The 19,176-nt window shown below is 39.9% G+C and overlaps 1 protein-coding gene across 12 annotated transcripts in view; it reads left to right on the top strand.

Moving 5' to 3' along the window:
• The window catches only part of ATXN2 (ataxin 2), a 137,492-nt gene that overhangs the window by 52,164 nt on the left and 66,152 nt on the right, over positions 1 to 19,176 (top strand). For all 12 annotated transcript variants that reach the window (XM_068563246.1, XM_068563239.1, XM_068563237.1 and 9 more), the window contains exons 6-7: positions 16,239 to 16,363; positions 18,960 to 19,051. In XM_068563246.1, the coding sequence (XP_068419347.1) occupies positions 16,239 to 16,363; positions 18,960 to 19,051 (217 nt within the window). The remainder of the gene's footprint in view (positions 1 to 16,238; positions 16,364 to 18,959; positions 19,052 to 19,176) is intronic.

The following is a 19,176-nucleotide window of genomic DNA, read 5'->3' as shown; positions in this document are numbered from 1 at the left end:
GATGATCTGTCCACTGGTGTAAGCGGGGTGTTAAAGTCCCCTACTATTATTGTATTACTGTCGATTTCTTCTTCCATGGTTGTTAGCATTTGCCTTACGTATTGAGGTGTTCCTATGTTGGGTGCATAAACATTTGTAATTGTTATATCTTCTTCTTGGATTGATACCTTGATCATTATGTAGTGTCCCTCCTTATCTCTTGTAACAGTCTTTATTTTAAAGTCTATTTTATCTGATAGGAGTGTTGCTACTCCAGCTTTCTTTTGATTTCCATTTGCATGGAATATCTTTTTCCATCCCTTCACTTTCAGTCTGTATATGTCCCTAGGTCTGAAGTGGGTCTCTTGTAGACAGCATATATATGGGTCTTGTTTTTGTATCCATTCAGCCAGTCTGTGTCTTTTGGTTGGGCCATTTAATCCATTTACATTCAATGTTATTTTCGATATGTATGTTCCTATTACCATTTTCTCAATTGTTTTGGGTTTGTTTTTTATGGGTCTTTTCCTTCTTTTGGCATTTCCTGCTTAGAGAAGTTTCTTTAGCATTTGTTGTAAAGCTGGTTTGGTGGTGCTGAATTCTCTTAGCTTTTGTTTGTCTGAAAAGCTTTTGACTTCTCCATCGAATCTGAATGAGGTCCTTGCTGGGTAGAGTAATCTTGGTTGTAGGTTTTTCTCTTTCATCACTTTAAGTATATCTTGCCACTCCCTTCTGGCCTGCAGAGTATCCACTGAAAAATGAGCTGATAACCTTATGGGGATTCCTTTGTACGTTATTTTTTGTTTCCCCTTGCTGCTTTTAATATTTTTTCTTTGAATTTAATTTTTGCTTGATTAATATGTGTCCTGTGTCCTGGTGTGTTTTTCCTAGGGTTTATCCTGTATGGGACTCTCTGTGCTTCCTGGACTTGGGTGACTATTTCCTTTCCCATGTTAGGGAAGTTTTCCACTATAATCTCTTCAAATATTTTCTCAGACCCTTTATTGTTCTCTTCTTCTGGGATGCCTATAATTTGAATGTTGGTCTGTTTAGTATTGTCCCAGAGATCTCAGAGATTGTCTTCAATTCTTTTCATTCTTTTTTCCTTATTCCGCTCCTTGGCAGTTACTTCTGTCATTTTGTTCCAGCTCACTTATTTGTTCTTCTGCCTCCGTTATTCTGTTATTGATTCCTTCTAGTGTATTTTTCATTTCAGTTATTGTGTTGTTCATCTCTGTTTGTTTGTTCTTTTGTTCTTCTAGATCTTTGTTAAACATTTCTTGTATTTTTTCAATCTGGGCTTCCGTTGTATTTTCGAGATTCTGGATCATCTTTACTATCATTACTCTGAATTTTTTTCAGGTAGATTGCCTATTTCCTCTTTGTTTATTTGGTCTTGTAGGTTTTTACCTTGCTTCTTCATCTGTGACGTACTTTTTTGCTGACTCTTTTTTTTTTTTTTTTTTTAATGAGTGGGATTGTGTTCCTGTTTTACTGGTTGTTTGGCCTGAGGCTTCCACCACTATTGGGTAGAGCTGGGTAGGTTATTGGGTAGAGCTGGGTCTTGGTGCTGAGATGAGGAACTCTGTGAGACCTCACTCTGATGAATATTCCCTGGGGTCTGAGGTTCTCTATTAGTCCAGTGGTTTGGACTCGGAGCTCCCTTCGCAGGAGCTTCTGCCTGACCCCGGGCTCATGAATCAAGATCCTGCAAGCCGTGTGGGGCAGCAAAAAAAAAAAAAGAGAAGAATTAAAAAGAGCACAGTAACAAAGTAAAAAATAAAATTAGACTAGGAAACTAACAGATATGTTAGAAAGAATGTAAAAATAATAATATAGATGAATCAGCAACCGGAAGGTTCATCAGTACCGCAGTAGTAAAAAAGAGAATGAGGGAAAAGGAAAAAAAAAAAAGGGTTGGGGGAAGGCCTTGGCCATGGAGAGCAGGGCCTAAGCAAGGGTGAGGTTTGGGTGGTGGGCGGGGCCAATGCTCAGGACCCACAGGGCTGGAAAAGGCCCTGTGGGGGGTGGGGCTTAGGCTCAAGGAACAGAAGGGGCCCAGGCGTGCCCCCCACCCCTGGTGTCAGAGCAGGGGACCTCACCTGGGAGCCCAGCAGCCTTCCTGGGCTCGAGTGGGCAGGGCAAACGCCCTCCTCTCCTCTCACCTGCTCCTCTGGTCTGATGTCAGGGAGGGCCCCTCCCGCCTGCCTCTCCTGATCTCTTGGGCCTCCCTCCTATGTCCCCAGGACCAGTGTGGCTGCATGGGGGTGGAAGGGAGGGCCTTGGAGGGCAGGGGACTGGCCTGGGAGCTCAGCAGGTTCCCCTGCCCCCAGTGGGCGGGGCAATCGCCCTCCGCCCTTCTCCTGCTCCCCCTGGATGGCCCCTCCTGCCTTCCACTCCTGATCTCCCCGGCCTCCCTCCTGTGCCCCCAGGACCCACGTGGCCTGGATGGGGCTTTGGACGAGGGGAACCGGCTTGAGAGCTCAGGAGGCTCCGCTGCCCGAGTGGGCCAGGTGATCGCCCTCTGCTCCCTTCCCACTCTTCCTGGAGAGCCCCTCCTACCTGCCTCTCCTGATCTCCCTGGCCTCAGGGGCACTGATCTTGTTTGGCCTCCACTTCTCTCCCCTTGGTCCCCCTACGTCCTACTGGTTCACTCTGGGGTTCCTCCTGTCTCCTTGGGGGTCAGAGTTCCCCACCAGCAGCCGGCAGGCGCCCTAGTTGTAGGGAGATGCTAAGTCCACGTCTTCCCACACCACCATCTTGACTCCTCCCCCCAGCAGCATTTTAAGTGATAAAATTTCTGAACAATTTCAGCTCAACTTTTAATTTAGCCAATTTAAGGTTTTAAGAAAATTGCTTTTCAAATGTTAAATTACTAATTACAGTGCCTTTATGTTACATAAAGGGCCTAGTAAAACTAAGGTGAAATATTTTATCTTAAAAATGTTTTATCTGAAGTTTTAACTAGGGAATCCAATTTGTACATCTCACAAACACAGTTTATTAGTAGGGGAAATAAGAACTATTGCATATTTATTTATTTATTTATTTATTTACTTTTGGCCATGCTGCGCCACATGCATGCATGTGGAATGTTAGTTCCCGGACCAGGGATCGAACCCTTGCCCCCTACAGTGGAAGTGCAGCGTCTTAACCACTGGACCGCCAGGGAAGTCCCCAGAACTACTGCTTTTTAATATTTAATTAGGATATATTTTTCTCTCAGGAATATTTTTTTTATCTCATTTTATCATAGTACTATAAAATTTTGTAGTTCGTTTTGTATAGGAAGAATATCAGGTTTCTTCATTATTGATGCATTCTGGTGCAGATTGGCGCTGCCTAAATAGAGCTTCTGGGTCCAGTTACTTTATTCAGACTTGTGATAAAGTATATTGTAACATCAAAAGCATTTGTATGGTTGTTTATTGTGGAAGCCCTGTATCCTTTGCACTTTCTGAATGGTGCACCGATCGAGATGTCTGTCCTGTTGTTTAGTCATATTCTAGGCTTTTCTGTTGGTTTCCATCAGAGGAACAGAAACACAAATTAATTTGCAAATTGTATTTTTAACAAAACAGAACTTAGGTATTTGCTTTTCCACATCAGTTGATTCTTTCCAGACTTTGGTCAAAGGGGTGCCTGGGTCAGATCTCAGAAAAAAACAAAAGAAAATGATTTGGGTGGTTTGGTTTGATTCTAACTAGAAAACCATAGAGTCTCTCTTTAAATTTTTAATTAATTTATTTTTAACACAAGGAGTGATGTTTGGACTGAAAATAAGAGACTCTTAACATGATACACTGTACTTTTCCTTGGAGCTGCTTGTTGCTCAGGAAAGAACTTATTCACGTGGCGTACTGTGTTTCTTAGAGCTCATTATTGCTGCTTTTCCTCTCCTGTATTTGCACTTTGGAAGCTGACATCCTTGAGCTCTCTTGCCTGCTTCAGCTGTTCCAGTAGTCTCCATCTCAGTTCTCTTGCTAAGGCTCTGTCATTTCTTCCTTGAATGGTAAATTTACTTTGAGTTTCAGGACTCAGAAACTTTCTGTGATGATCACAGTCAAAATAACTATTGCTCTAGGCTATATTGTTTTGTTGTCAGACATCTCATCCCTTGTTAAAAAATCTACAGTGACCACTGTGGCTTACAGAATAAAGTTGGGATGCCATACCTTGGCATTCAGGGCCCTCCCCAGTGGAACTTCTCTTTTTCAACCTCATCTCTCATTATTCCCCAGTATTAATCCACTTCTTGACCTAAGGTGGCGTTTTCTGCATGCTAGATATTCTTCTCTCCATTTTTGAGCTTGGTTATCTTACTGCTGGATTTATTCTCCACTCTGAATATCTTCCTTCCTAACTAGAATTTTAGATACTTTTTCAAGACCAAGCTCAAATCTCCTTTCCTCTTTAGTCTTCCCTGACCTTCCCAGCTCACTGTGGTCTGTTTTGATTGCCTATAACAATGGCTTCTAAGCTTTACTACATTTTATTTTCAGCACAGAATAGTTTGTTCCCCCCTACCCCCAAGGAAATCTCATGCTGAATCCCACTTATAAGGCAGTGGTGGGGGAGGGGATTGGGAATTATCCTAGAACCTTATTAATTCAGCTTTTGCTCTGTCTGCTCAGGTACCTTTAAGAAATCAGATTTCATGGAGCACAGTTGAAAAATCAGTTGTCTTACCCCATGTAGTGAACACTCAGCTTTACAAAGCAGTGTATATCTTTTTGTGAGTGTATTTTGTCTCTCCCAATGCATTATAATTTTCTGGAGTTCAGATATCATGTTTATAGAACCTAGGGATGTGTATACCCTGTGGTATCTAGCATAATGCCTTACAGATATGTAGTAGGTACTCAGTGTATACTGATTCTTTCAATTGATATTTTTAAAGTTTTATAGGTCTTTACACACACTACACCCAAGCCAGGGAAAAACTAGTAGTTTTTGGTGTTTCTTTTTTTTTCTTTCTTACATAGACATTGCCATAGACAACTGGTAATTACCACTCATTTCCAGGAAACTCAAGAAAGCAGTTACTCCTAGCCAGACTAAAAGCAGCTTTCCTACAACATGACATATCCAGAGTATATTTTTTCTGACGAAAGGTTGCTTCTAGTAGGCATTTTAATACCCTTTTGAAATACAGAAAACAAAATCCCAGGTGCTAACTTTGAAAACAAGGCCCAAATGATTCTGGTACAAGTGAGAAAAGTCAGAAGCACAGGTAAGGGAGTGAAGTATTAGAACATGCATGTGGTCTATTTTGAAGGTCTTTTAAAGTAATTAATTTGCCTTAGTTGCTGTGTATGTTAGAAATGCATACATACTTGAATTTATGTCAAAGGACACAATGTATTCATTTGTGAAGAACAGTATGAAATCAACTTTACTTCGGTTCAGTTTGAAATCACATGAGTAAAAGATACCACACCTTAGAGATTAGCTTATTTTATTTTAGTGCTAACCAGGGTAGAAATAAACCCCTTTCTACTTATGGGTCACAAAACTCATTTTCCTTGTTAAAGTACCCTAGAGGCAAAGATATGATTAGGTAGTTCTCTGTTTGGAAAAATGACATTCTTTTCTAGTAAGATAAGAAATTATTTTTAAAATTATTGAAAATTTTGAGTAAAATGCGGGGTGCAGGTGGTTGGCCTGTTGTTCTTAATTTTGTCGTGTTGGTCTGTCCTGTTCTGTGGAATGTTGTTAGGTGTTGCATGGATTTGCTCACCAGTGTGTTCTCCTTTATTGTAACATCTCCATCTACTAGAAAGTCATGGTTTTGCCATTATTGGCTTTTATTTTATTTGCACAAAAGCCTTTTTTTTTTTAATTAAATTTAATTTTTTTGGTTGTGCCCTGTGGCTTGCAGGATCTTAGTTCCCCGACCAGGGATTGAACCAATGCCCTTGGCAGTGGAAGTGCAGCATCCTAACCACTGGACTGCCAGGGAATTCCCCCAGGAGACTTTTAAAGACAGGTGTTTGGTCAAGAATTCTAGCTGCTGGGACAAGAAGAGATTATGAGCAGGGGAGGCTTTGTTGCCTGTTCGTAGGGGACATGTGCTACAGAGATGAATCCTAATTTTCTGTCCTGACCTTATCATGTGTGAAGTCAGGATGACCTATGTTTTGTTTTTCAACACTTTATACTAGTTCTTCCTGATTCATTTTCTCCTTTAAAGCTTAAAGTTGAAGAAAAAACTGACTTTTGTGGATCTAACCTCAAAGACCTGAATTTTGTGGCTACGTAACTGTCATCATATGGTGTATCAAACAAACCACTTCCAACATTTTAAATATTAAATAGTTCTGCTTAACAGGCCCAGAATTATGATTAGAAAATAGTTGTGGTTGTTCAAAATGAACATTATCCACTTCTGCATTTTTTAATAGGCAAGAGCTATTGTCTGATTCATTTTGTAATATAATTATAACTTCTTGGTATTTAGAACAGAGGGGTATATACATTTGGACTGTATTTAAGTTTCCCATAGTTTTGTGGCTAAGACCCTTCTTATATCTTCAAATGTTAGTTTGCAAATGGTAGATTTTGCAAAATTTTATTTTCAAGTTGATCATTTGGAACAGAACACTATTCCTGCAGAAATTTAGCTCTGTTACTTCAATATCATTCATTTCCATCTTATTTTAGCAGCCTGCTTTCATGACTTTGTCATCACTTGTAACTGCTTCTCTTCCAGGATGCCCTCCAAGGTCTACTCTGACCATAGCCACCTTGACCTTTACTCTTTTACTCCTTTTCTTGTTACCTCTCACAGGGCTCTCTGACCCTTCCCTGGCCTTCCATTTTTAAACTCCTCTCTGTCTACTCCTTCAGCTAAGTAAAGGAGTGTGGCTGGGGAAAATACCATTGTGGTGCTTGTTAGTTAGGAATGTAGGGTTTCTAGCTCTTGGCTGGAGCTTCAGCTCAGCAGACCCTTTTCTAACCTGTTTCTGCAACCCTAATTAATGACTACCACCTCCAGTTCCTTACTCTGTTTACCTCGTTTCCTTTATCCACAGCAGAATGCTCTTTCTTCCTGCTTTTTAGAACACATAGCCAGTGTTCTTAACCTGGATCCATGGATTTCCAAATGGTTCATGGATAAGATTCAGGGCATTGATGAACTTGGGTGGGAAAAAATATCACATCTTTATTTTCATTAATCTTTGATTGAAATGGAGCGTTGCTTTCCGTTATTAATGCAGACAACAAACCACTAGTGTTAGCAGTATCTGTGACTTCCATGCCTATAGAATTCAGTTAATTTCATATCACTTGTATAGATTTGGATTTTTTAAATTAATTAATTAATTAATTTGGTTGCGCTGGATCTTAGTTGCAGCAGGCGGGCTTCTTAGTTGTGGCATGCAAACTTTTAGTTGCAGCATGCATGTGGGATCTAGTTCCCTGACCAGGGATCGAACCTGGGCCCCCTGCTTTGGGATTGCAGAATCTTAATCACTGCACCACCAGGGAAGTCCCTAGATTTGGTTGGGTTTTTTTGTTTTGTTTTGTTTTTTTAATTTTAAAATTTTTATTTTTTTATTATTTATTTTTGGCTGTGTTGGGTCTTCATTGCTGCACACATGCTTTCTCTAGTTGCAGTGAGTGGGCTTCTCATTACAGTGGCTTCTCATTGTGGAGCGTGGGCTCTAGGAGTGTGGGCTTCAGTAGTTGCAGCGCGTGGGCTCAGTGGTTACGGCATGTGGGCTCTAGGGCGCTCGGGCTTCAGTAATTGTGGTGCATGGGGCTCAGTAGTTGTGGCTCATGGGCTTTAAAGCGCAGGCTCAGTAGTTGTGGTGCACGGGCTTAGTTGCTCCGTGGCATGTGGGATCTTCCCGGACCAGGGCTCGAACCCATGTCCCCTGCATCGGCAGGCAGATTCTTCACCACTGCACCACCAGGGAAGCTCTCCATTGATTTTCTGTGTATTTTTTGCATTTAAATCCATAGGCTTCCTGCAAATGCTGAAGGGGTCCATAGATCAAAGAAAAAGGTTAAGAATCCTTAATCTAGAGGCTCCCTGTGCCCCATTTCCCTGCAGTTTTCTCTTTTTTTTCTCTCTCTTGCCTGAGGACAACACCTCCACTTGTCCCTTTGCTTTTGTTGTTCCGTTCCGCACACCCTGGGCCCTTACTGTGTTCATTATTCCCATCTTATTTGTTTATCCTATTCTTTAATACTGTGTTCTTTAATATTATCTGTATAATAAAATACATGGTTTAGTATATATTCATAGTGTAAAAACTTACATAGAACGTAAAAGTATAAAATAAAAAGGGTAATCTCTCCTCTGGCCTCAAATTCCATTTCCTTGGGGGAATCCTATGGACTTGTGTGCAATTCAGAAAAATACTATTTTTAACTCTAGTCTGTATTAAAACACCTTTTACTTCCCCCTAAATTATATTTTAGCACTTTACACGTTAGATTCTAAAAGATTTACTCCACCTCTGTAATTATTCTCCCTTAGCTGGGAGCTTCTGCAGGAAAAGACGGGGATTGTGTCTCAGTCAAAAATGAGTCCCCAGCTCATCCAAACTGAATGACCAGCACGTACATTATCAGTACTCAGCAATGCTAAAATTGAATTAAAAATGGCCTCTTAGTTGCTAGGTTGGTACCCACTGTAACTGATGCTCTGTTGTGTATAGATTGGTCCATATAAAACTCATGGTACATGATGAGAAAATATTTTTTTATTTTTTAAAAAATTATTTATTTATTTATTTATTTTTGGCTGTGTTGGGTCTTCGTTTCTGTACGAGGGCTTTCTCTAGTTGCGGCAAGCAGGGGCCACTCTTCATCGCGGAGCGCGGGCCTCTCACTATCGCAACCTCTCTTGTTGCGGAGCACGGGCTCCAGACGCGCAGGCTCAGTAGTTGTGGCTCACCGGCCTAGTTGCTCCGCGGCATGTGGGATCTTCCCAGACCAGGGCTTGAACCCGTGTCCCCTGCATTGGCAGGCAGATTCCCAACCACTGCACCACCAGGGAAGCCCGAGAAAATATTTTTTTTAATTGTTGAAAAATGTCACAGTATTAATAATTGATCAAAACAGAACAGTATCATTGAAATAAGTTTTTTTATTTATCTGGAATTTCAGTGTTTGAGAAAAAGTTTAATTGAGAGGTGAAATGGGTAGCTGAGGATTTTGGTGAAGACTTTTCTGAAAGTACATTTGAGGGCTTCTGATGTCAAGTCTGATAATGATTTTTTAATTTCATTCACTTTTATGTCATTTTGTAGTTTTAATTTTAAATTTATTTTTATTAACTTAAAGCATGTCACTAGCACATTACTTTTTTCACCACTATTCTGGCCATTTAAAAAAATCTCAGACAACTTTGATTTTTCAGAGTCCTAATTGACTGAGGATATATTGATAGAAGAGGAAAAGTTGAGCAGAGAACATTTATTTCCTGGGTGTGGGGCTGAGGAATGCCTGAGAGAGGCTGCGCATTGGTTGAGACATTTCTTTCTGATTACCACCAGGTGGCAGCACTGACTCAGAACGACTGGGTTTCTGCCCTGAATCAGAAGGAAGGGAAGGTTTAGAGGCAGGGGACAATATTATGCCCTTTCCCTCTGTCTCCCCCTTTCCCTAAATTGGATGTCATAAGGCAGGGAATGAAGCACATCTTCGTTATATTTTATTATCTGATCATTTTATTGTCTTTTTTTTCTTTCTGTGCTTGTAGTTCCTTCAGAAACAGGTAACGTTTTTCTGCCAGTCACATTGTATTCTTGCTTCTTGCTTTTATAATGCTTTTGCTTCTTATCATAGAGGATAATGGAAAATTAATATATTCTGACTTTATGGCATTGGAAAATCTGCACACAAATTCACACAATTGCAATTAGATTATAGCCAGTTGATTTTCTGAATTTTGCAGAAATCCTGGCAATAACATTTTACTATTTAATACCAACAATGATTTTTCAAAAATCCAAACATGGCTGTTAATAAAATAACATACTGAGGATTTACAGTAGTAGATACTGGTAATAGTGTAGAATGGAATATCCAGGTCTCACTTCCTTCTAACTAATGGTACTATGTTGACCTGAAATACAGTATTTAGGAGCAGGCTTTTCCCTGCCATCTTGACACTTCAGCCTCATTTTGCTGATTCTCTACTTCTGCACATCTTATGCACGTCTTTCCCTAAACCGTTTGCTTATCTTTATTTATTTATTTTTTGGGGGGTATTTATATCAACTTTATTTCAACTTTGCATATTTTTTATGACATGTGCATTATTGTTTCATCGCTTTCAAACCTGCCTCATGTTTTTCACAGTTAACTTTGATTTATTCTTGTGAGCAGACTTGAATCAAAGCACTACATTTACTAATGATGGTAGATTCTTCTGAAGCCCTTTTTTTAAAAATCTTTATTGGAGTATAATTGTTTTACAATGGTGTGTTAGTTTCTGCTGTATAACAAAGTGCATCAGCTATACATATATCCCTATATCTCCTCCCTCTTGCGTCTCCCTCCCACCCTCCCTATCCCACCCTTCTAGGTGGACACAAAGCACCAAGCTGATTTCCCTGTGCTATGCAGGTGCTTCCCACTAGCTATCTGTTTTACATTTGGTAGTGTATATATGTCCATGCCACTCTCTCACTTTGTCCCAGCTTACCCTTCCCCCTCCCCGTGTCCTCAGGTCCATTCTCTATGACTGCGTCTTTATTCCTGTCCTGCCCTTAGGTTCTTCAGAACCTTTTTTTTTTTCTTTTTTAGATTCCATATATATGTGTTAGCATATGGTATTTGTTTTTCTCTTTCTGACTTACTTCACTCTGTATGACAGTCTCTAGGTCCATCCACCTCACTACAGATAACTCAATTTCGTTTCTTTTTATGGCTGAGTAATATTCCATCGTATATATGTGCCACATCTTCTTTATCCATTCATCTGTCGATGGACACTTAGGTTGCTTCCATGTCCTGGCTGTGGTAAATAGAGCTGCAGTGAACATTGTGGTACATGACTCTTTTTGAATTATGGTTTTCTCAGGGTATATGCCCAGTAGTGGGATTGCTGGGTCACATGGTAGTTCTATTTTTAGTTTTTTAAGGAACCTCCATACTGTTCTCCATAGTGGCTGTATCAGTTTACATTCCCACCAGCAGTCATTTGCTCATCTTTAAAAAGGGACTTTCTTTGGGGGAAATTTTTAAATTAAGGAATATCATTCCCTACTAACAGATACATACTTTTGTGTTTTCCCTCCCCCGCTTTTCTGCCCTGAAAGGAAAATGTGATGCTAAGTAACAACCTGTGAACAGTTAATTCCTTTATAAGGTTGGTATTGTAAACAGAAGGTTTAAGATGAAAATGTAGCATTAAAAAAATTAGGTTGTTTAATAATGGCCTCTTTAATACCACCTAAATTGTAATTAGCAGAGTATAGCTTGGTTCAGTGAAGTTTTAAATGCTTGCTTTTTCACATTGGCTCCCTGTTTGGGATTCTTTTTGATTTTGTTTAAAATAATACTGATAGAAATATATTTAAGCTATTTTTATTGTATATTTCAGTTTTTCAATTTGAGGACAGCTTGGCTCAGTCCCTAGTCTTTCCTAAATACTTTGACATAACACACGTACCCTACAATGATAAAAGTCCATTTATGTGATCTGTTAAAAAAAATCTTCTATTGTTCTGGGTTTTAATTTCTTGAATAAAATATTTAATGCTGGGTTTCCATCTAAGTAAATGCTTTACTCATTTAAATACATGCTTTTCAAAAACTTGTGTGATTAAAACATTAACAGAATCTTAAATATGAATTAATAATCCCACTACTTCTTGTAGAACAGCGGTCCCCAACCTTTTTGGCACCAGGGACCAGTTTCGTGGAAGACGATTTTTCCAGGGGTGGGTGGGGGATGGTTTTGGGATGATTCGAACGCATTACATTTATTGTGCACGTTATTTCTATTATTATTACATTGTAATATATTATGAAATAATTATACAACTCACCATAATGCAGAATCATTGGGAGCCCTGAGCTTGTTTTCCTGCAACTAGATGGTCCCATCTGGGGGTAATGGGAGACAGTGACACCCGAAGTGTGTTGCTTATGTCCAGTCTACTCTGTGATCTCGTTTTGGTTGCTGTCACTGCAGAAAACCCCGCTTCACAAAAGATAGGATGTTGGAAATGGAAGCAGGCTTTTCAGTGCTTTTGTGGCAATCTCAGGATATTGCACCTTGACTTTAATAATCCAGAACGTATGGAGATTTGAAGTTGTCTCAAACATACTTTTAAGGCCACTGTCATTTGCGATCTCAAGCAGTTGATCCTCTTCTAGCACGAACAAAGTTGATTCACGTCGTTTATTCACAAATGGGTCGCGGATCCATTCCTTCCCAGTTCGGGGGTCTTTTGTGTTTGGGAAGTAATGCTCAAACTCTTTTGAAAGCTGAGATAGGTGATCATGCACCAGCTAGGAGAAAGAAGACCCTGGCTCAGTTTCTTTCAAAATCTCTGCTAATGTTTGAAACATGTCAAAAATCCCAGTGTTCACTTGTTGCCCCCGTAATTCCAATTCAGCTTTGAATGCAGCCACTTTATCTGCCGACTTGAACACAGTTATTCTCCCTTCAAGTGACAGATTGAGTTTGTTGAGCAGGTTGAATATGCCACACAAGTAAGCAAGTTTTGCGACCCATTCTGTGTGACTGAAATGTGCTGCCAGTGGTGACTGTTTTTCTAAAAGAAATCTCTGGAACGGCTCTCATAACTCAAAAACTCTGGCCAGTGATCTACCTTTAGAAAGCCATCTCACTTCTGCGTATAAGAGAAGACATGTGTGCTCTGCGTCCATCTCCTACAGAGCTGCGTGAACAGACGTGAGTTAAGGGCATGTACTTTAATGTGGTTGATCATTTTAATCACATCCTGCAAAATGTTAAGTTCAGGTGACATTTTTTGGCTAGCCAGCATTTCTTTATGGATGACACACAGTGTATAGACTCACATTCAGAAGAAACCTCTTTGATCCGACTAGTGAAACCAGAAAACCGTCCAGTCATGGCAGTCGCTCAGTCCGTGCATATACCAACACAAAATGACCAGTGGAGTTTTCCTGATGTGTAATCATTCAAAGACTTGAATAGTTCTGCAGCTGTGGTGTTGGTTGGCAACAAAAGTGCACATAACATATCGTCACGCACATCCTCCTGAAAATTATATCGCACAAAAACAAGCGTTGTTGCCTTGTCAACATCGGTAGACTCGTCAACCTGGATTGTGTACCACGGCGACTCATTAATCCTCTCTAACAATTGTGCCTCAACATCCTCTACTATTTCATCAATTCATCTAGTTATAGTGCTAGCCGAAAGAGGAACATGTGCCACGTTTTGAACTGCAGCTTCTCCTAAAAGTTCACGACAAATGTCCTTAGCAGCAGGCAGGATCAACTCTTCACCAGTAGTAAAGGGCTTCTTAGCTTTAGCAATGCGGTTTGCCGCTAAGAATGATGCTCTCAGTGCAGACACATTTGATGAAGTGGTGGCCTTCAGTAATTGCTTCTGTTCTTCGTGTTCACGTTTTTTTTTCTTTTGAAAAACTCCAAAGGCTTGTCTTTTAATGCAGGGCGCTTGGTCTCCATGTGGCAAAGCAGTTGTGAAGGTTTCATGGCTTCGTTGGATAGCTGGTCACCACATATTATACAAGTGGGCTTGGAGAATGTGAATCACCTGTTGCAATGAACCCGTAATTTAAGTAGGACTCTTGGTATTTTCTTTTCAGTGCAACTTTCTTTTTGTTGGCAGTCTCAGAGTCTTCTGCTGTCTCATCATTGGGTCTTTCCCCCTTTTCAAAGAAGCTCTCCAGTGATGTTTGTTTTCTACTCATTTTGGCTAGGGTTAGCTTGTGGGCTTACCAAAACTGTGACTGAGACAAGTGCACAGTGCGGGAAAGAGGCGCAGACGGAAGTGGTAATTAAAATAATGGGCGGGTCACGCACGGACTAAAATAAGTGTCGGATTCTGACTTAAAGCCTGCCACCAGATACAGCTGTACAATTGAAGTACATCATCTCACTTGCCCCTATAAAGCCTGCCACCGGATGCAGCTTAATTGTCACTTGCCACTCACTGACAGGGTATTGATATGAGTCTGCAAGCACTTATGGTCTCTGTGCAGTCAAACCTCTCTGCTAATGATAATCTGTATTTGCAGCTGCTCCCCAGTGCTATCATCTCACTGCCTCAGCTCCACCTCAGATCATCAAGCATTAGATTCTCATAAGGAGCATACAACCGAGATCCCTCGCACGCGCAGTTCACAGTAGGGTTCGTGCTCCTATGAGAACCTAATGCTGCCGCTGATCTGACAGGAGGCGGAGCTCAGGCGGTAATGGGAGTGATGTGGAGTGGCTGTAAATGCACATGAAGCTTCTCTTGCTCGCCTGCCGCTCACCTCCTGCTGTGCAGCTTGGTTCCAGTACCAGTTCATGGCCCTGGGGTTGAGGACCCCTGTTGTAGAAGATAACATGACTGGTTTGTAATTTTTCTGTGGTCTAGTTTTCTGTTCTAATTTTGTGAGAATTAAAGTAGGGAATTTCAGCCACCTAATGTAAGTCATTATTTGATGTTTTTCCTGGAGCATTTCACATTCTTGAAAATACATATGGCAAAATCAGTTTTACCATGAATTTCTGTAACTTTAAGATGATGTAGAGTAGAACTTGACTCAGGCAGGTGTCATATAAAGCCAAGTTTTTAGGACCATCAGTGGCTTACAGCTGAAGATGGCATTATGAAGATAACATCAGTGGTGAGAACCTCTTAGCTTTTCCAAAATGCAGTCATCTTCCAGTGAATGCTAATCCCACTCCCAGCTGAGGCATGCTGCTTTGGGGATCCCCCTTGGTACGCTCTTGGCTCTTACATAATTGCTAGCAACGGGAGCCATGCTGCCTGATAGAGCTGGCAGCTAAGCCCATAGGTGCAGTTATGCTTTTATTCCCTAGTGTGCATGAATACACACCCACATCCACTTATCCACCTGTAGTTTGAGATGAGAGGAGGTAAGAGCTAGCTAGGCTTATTATAGTGCCATGCCTAAATTTGCTGGCTCAAGTTTCTTATTTCACCATCACCTTGCCCACTGGGGAGCCAGTGACAGTTATAGAAAGAGTACCAAATCAAAAATCCATCTGGAATTATCTCTTTTGAAGGAGACACAGGTGTTGATTTTTTCCCTTCCTCCTCCTCCTTGATGGCAGCTTGAAGTAAGGGTGAGGGTATGGTGACTGGGAGCCAGTACTCTCTAGCAGAGCCAGGTCAGCAGAAGTATTAACTCCGCAGCCCTGTGCTAGGTGATACCTTATAGGTCCAGACATCTAAATGTAAGCTGGTATCTCCAAAGCATTTCCTAACACTGTCATTGCCCAAGTAGACCTTTATTTAGCTGGGTCCTAACTTCCAACCAGAGATTTTCTTTTCTGGACAGCAGCTATGATATAGATAGTTCCTGTCAGGTGAGCATACTAATGCCATTCTGCTCTCACAAGCTAGTGCTTCTCAGTAACATTAGCAGAGGAGGAGAGGATACATTAGGTGAGAAAGTATTGACAGGAAGTCCAGGTAGGCCTGCCACCTGAACCTTCTGGGGACAGATAACACTGTGGGGCCTGAGCTTTGTATTGGAGTGGCTCTAGGGAAATATGGGTTCTGTGTGGGGGTGGGTCACTTTGAATGGCTTTAGTTACTTAATGGCAACAGTATGTTAGGATACTGACCCCTGCATGTAGACGTGGATTTGGAAAGTTAAAAGATCAACATACGTTTGGCTGAAGGAGCTCTGAGGGCATATCTAATTACTGGGTCTGTTAAACAAAAGAGATCTTGTTTTAGATGGATTGATAGAAAATTTCTGGATGAATTCTGAAACACAAAGCAATTATTTTTAATACAATTTATGACTTGTGTGAATACATTATAACATTTCATGTGGCTTAAAATTATATGGGTAAAACACACCTTCACCAATAATCATCTGTGATGCCATTTACTGAATTAAGTTTTTTGAAGGTTATAGTATTAGAAGCATTACACATCTGAAAGCATACTGTTAATGAATGCTATTCTTTCTGTATCAGAAATTCACTTTTCATAATTATCATTTAGCATACATCTCTGTTGATAAATCCACGTATGTATTCACATAGCCCATTGTCTGGTTGTATGATCTTTCAACCAAAACCATCCTTTGCAGATGCTTTTACTGACTCTGCTATCAGTGCTAAAGTGAATGGTGAACACAAAGAGAAGGACCTGGAGCCCTGGGATGCAGGTGAACTCACTACCAGTGAGGAACTGGAGGCTTTGGAAAATGATGTTGTAAGCAAAATCTTTTCGATTAGTCATGTGATGTGGTCATGTGATATGGTATGACATCCTATCACTTGGTTTTAATTTAAGTATGTTGTTGTGAATATATTTAAAGTAGCAGTTTTATTGTGTAAATAGAGACTTCGCCCTAGGCAGTATATACAGAAAAATGTTTCTTTGGGATGCTTATGAATTATTTGTATGTTTTTAAAGTAAGTCCTAATAAGCAACTTAAAAATTTAAATTGGAAACCATGGGAAACTAGAAATGCTGGCATGTTTTGCTTTGAGTACTCTGCAGAATAAGGCAGCCTAAGAAAAGTGGTGTCTTGTCTGTTGACTTTACCTAGCGGTGAGGTCAAAGTGTGACTTTTAGGCTTCTTGTCTGTCAGGGAGGCACTCATTATTAAGATATATTGTTAGATTACATTAGAATTAAAGCAATAAGTAAACTTCTTTGTCTTAAAATTAGGAACATTCTCTACAAAAATCTATTTCCAGAAGCCTCTTGGCATATATTATTTTTACTTTTTGCACAACACATCATCTATAAATCAAATACTTAATAATGACTCTGTCATTAGGATTCTGTAAATTCTGTTTCTAAACTGTGGAGATATAAGCAAAGTCTCTTGCCAAAAATGAGTGTTTAGATAGTAAAATTTGAATGGGATGGGGGACTTCCCTGGCGGTCCAGTGATTAGAACTTCACCTTCCAATGTAGGGGGTGCATGTTTGATCCCTGGTCGGGGAGCTAGGATCCCACGTGCCTCATGGCCAAAAAACCAAAACATAAAACAGAAGCAATATTGTAACAGATTCACTAAAGACTTGTAAAAAAGTGGTCCACGTCAAAAAAAATCTTTAAAAAAAAAAATTTCAAAGGGATGAAGAATCTTTCATTGAATATTACAGAAAAGTCTTATTCAACAAATCTGCGTTTGATGTTTAAGTCATTGTCTAGTTGCAAAACTGGAAATACATAGTCAGCGTATCATTATTAATTTTCAAACTTTTTAAAGAAGCATATATAACTGAATGTGAAGGTTCTCAGGTTTGTGCAGCACATCACCTCTGTGGAGGATATGGAAAAGCAGGCACACTTTTTTTTTTTTTCTAATTGATAGCGAAGCAGTTAAATTGATAGACGCTTTCTAGAGAGCATTCTGGCAATGTTTATCAGAATTTAAAACACACATACACTTTATTTATTTAATCTACTCTGGGTCTTAGTTGCGGCACGCGGGCTTCTTAGTTGTGGCATGCGGACTCTTAGTTGCATGCATGTGGGATCTAGTTCCCCAACCAGGGATCGAAGCCGGGCCCTCTGCATTGGGAGCGTGGAGTCTTACCCATTGGACCACTAGGGAAGTCCCCACACATACACTTCGGTCCAGCAATTCTACCTCTGAGAATTTATCCATAAGACTTTCAAATAATTATGTATGAGGATGTTTTTAACAGCATTTTATTCTAATAGTGAAAAATAGGAAACATCCTAACTGTCCATCAATAGGGCATGGGTTAAATAGATTTATTGTACCTCCGTTCAGTTGAAGTACTGTATGTCCACTGGAAAGAAAGATATTCTGGGAAGATATCTAAAACTTATTAAAAGAAAAAGCAAGTTGCAGAGAATTTTCAAAAAAGAGAGCTGATGATAATAATCATATTCTTACATATGCACAGAGAATGTCTGGAATTATGCCCAAGAAGTTGTTAATGGTGGTTATCTGTGCACACTGGGATTGTCAGATTTTACTTTTCACTGGATGTCTTTCTGCACTGTTTAAATTTTTTACATGGAGTATATACTAAAAGAGCATATTTTAAAGCTTCCATAGGTAACTGATTTCCTACCCACATGTGTTTGGCCGAAGTAGTTGATTTAGTGGTGGAATTACATTATAGTTTTATCTGGAGTAGCACAGAGGGAGCCAAGGTTAATGGGTGACCTTAGAGGCAAGTTTTAGTCTTGAAATTGCCATCAACATTGCTCAGATGATGCTGTGCCCTCTTCTGACATGGATAATGATAACCCCTTTCTATCAGTCAGACCTGATGATCAGTCAACTCAAAGAGGTTTCAGGTAAATACCTTGTAGAAAGGTCACCGTTAGGGAGTAGGGAAAGGAGAGAACCCTGACCTGAGGCTATTTTATGAAGTAACTAAAATGTTCTGAACTTTTACTAATAACATCTCAAATAATTGTTTCGTATACAGTTGACCTTTGAACAGCACAGGTTTGAACCACACTGGTCCACTTTATACGCATTTTTTTGCAATAGTAAATACTGTAGTAATGCACTATCCCAAGGTTGGTTGAATCTACAGATTTTCGACTATTCCTGGAGTCAGTGACCCTAACACCCCACCCCCTGAATTGTTCAAGGTTCGACTGTAGTTATTTACCAACTTGTAGGGGCTGATGTGTAGAAGAAAGTTTTTCCTTAAGACATTTTTAAAGCAAATTTTTGCCTGTTTTTTAATTTTGCTAGATTTTGCTTGAATAGTATGAGATATTGTTAATGTAGATATCGACTATAACTGAATTAAAGAAGACAAATACTTTGTCATTTTGAAAAATGAGCTTCATTTTCTTCTAGTCTAATGGATGGGATCCCAATGATATGTTTCGATATAATGAAGAAAATTATGGTGTAGTGTCTACATATGATAGCAGTCTATCTTCATATACGTAAGTTTTAAAAGTTTGCTTTTGTTTTAATACATATTTGCCTTTGATTTTCATCAACTTAAATTATGATGTTGAATAAATGTTTCTGTTGGATTTTAAGTTAAACGATTATGTGAAAGAATTAT

The sequence above is a fragment of the Eschrichtius robustus genome, chromosome 14 (genome assembly GCF_028021215.1).
Source record: "Eschrichtius robustus isolate mEscRob2 chromosome 14, mEscRob2.pri, whole genome shotgun sequence".
Lineage (NCBI taxonomy): Eukaryota > Metazoa > Chordata > Mammalia > Artiodactyla > Eschrichtiidae > Eschrichtius > Eschrichtius robustus.
Note: the sequence above shows the minus strand (reverse complement) of the source record. Positions and strands in the feature narration are given on the sequence as shown.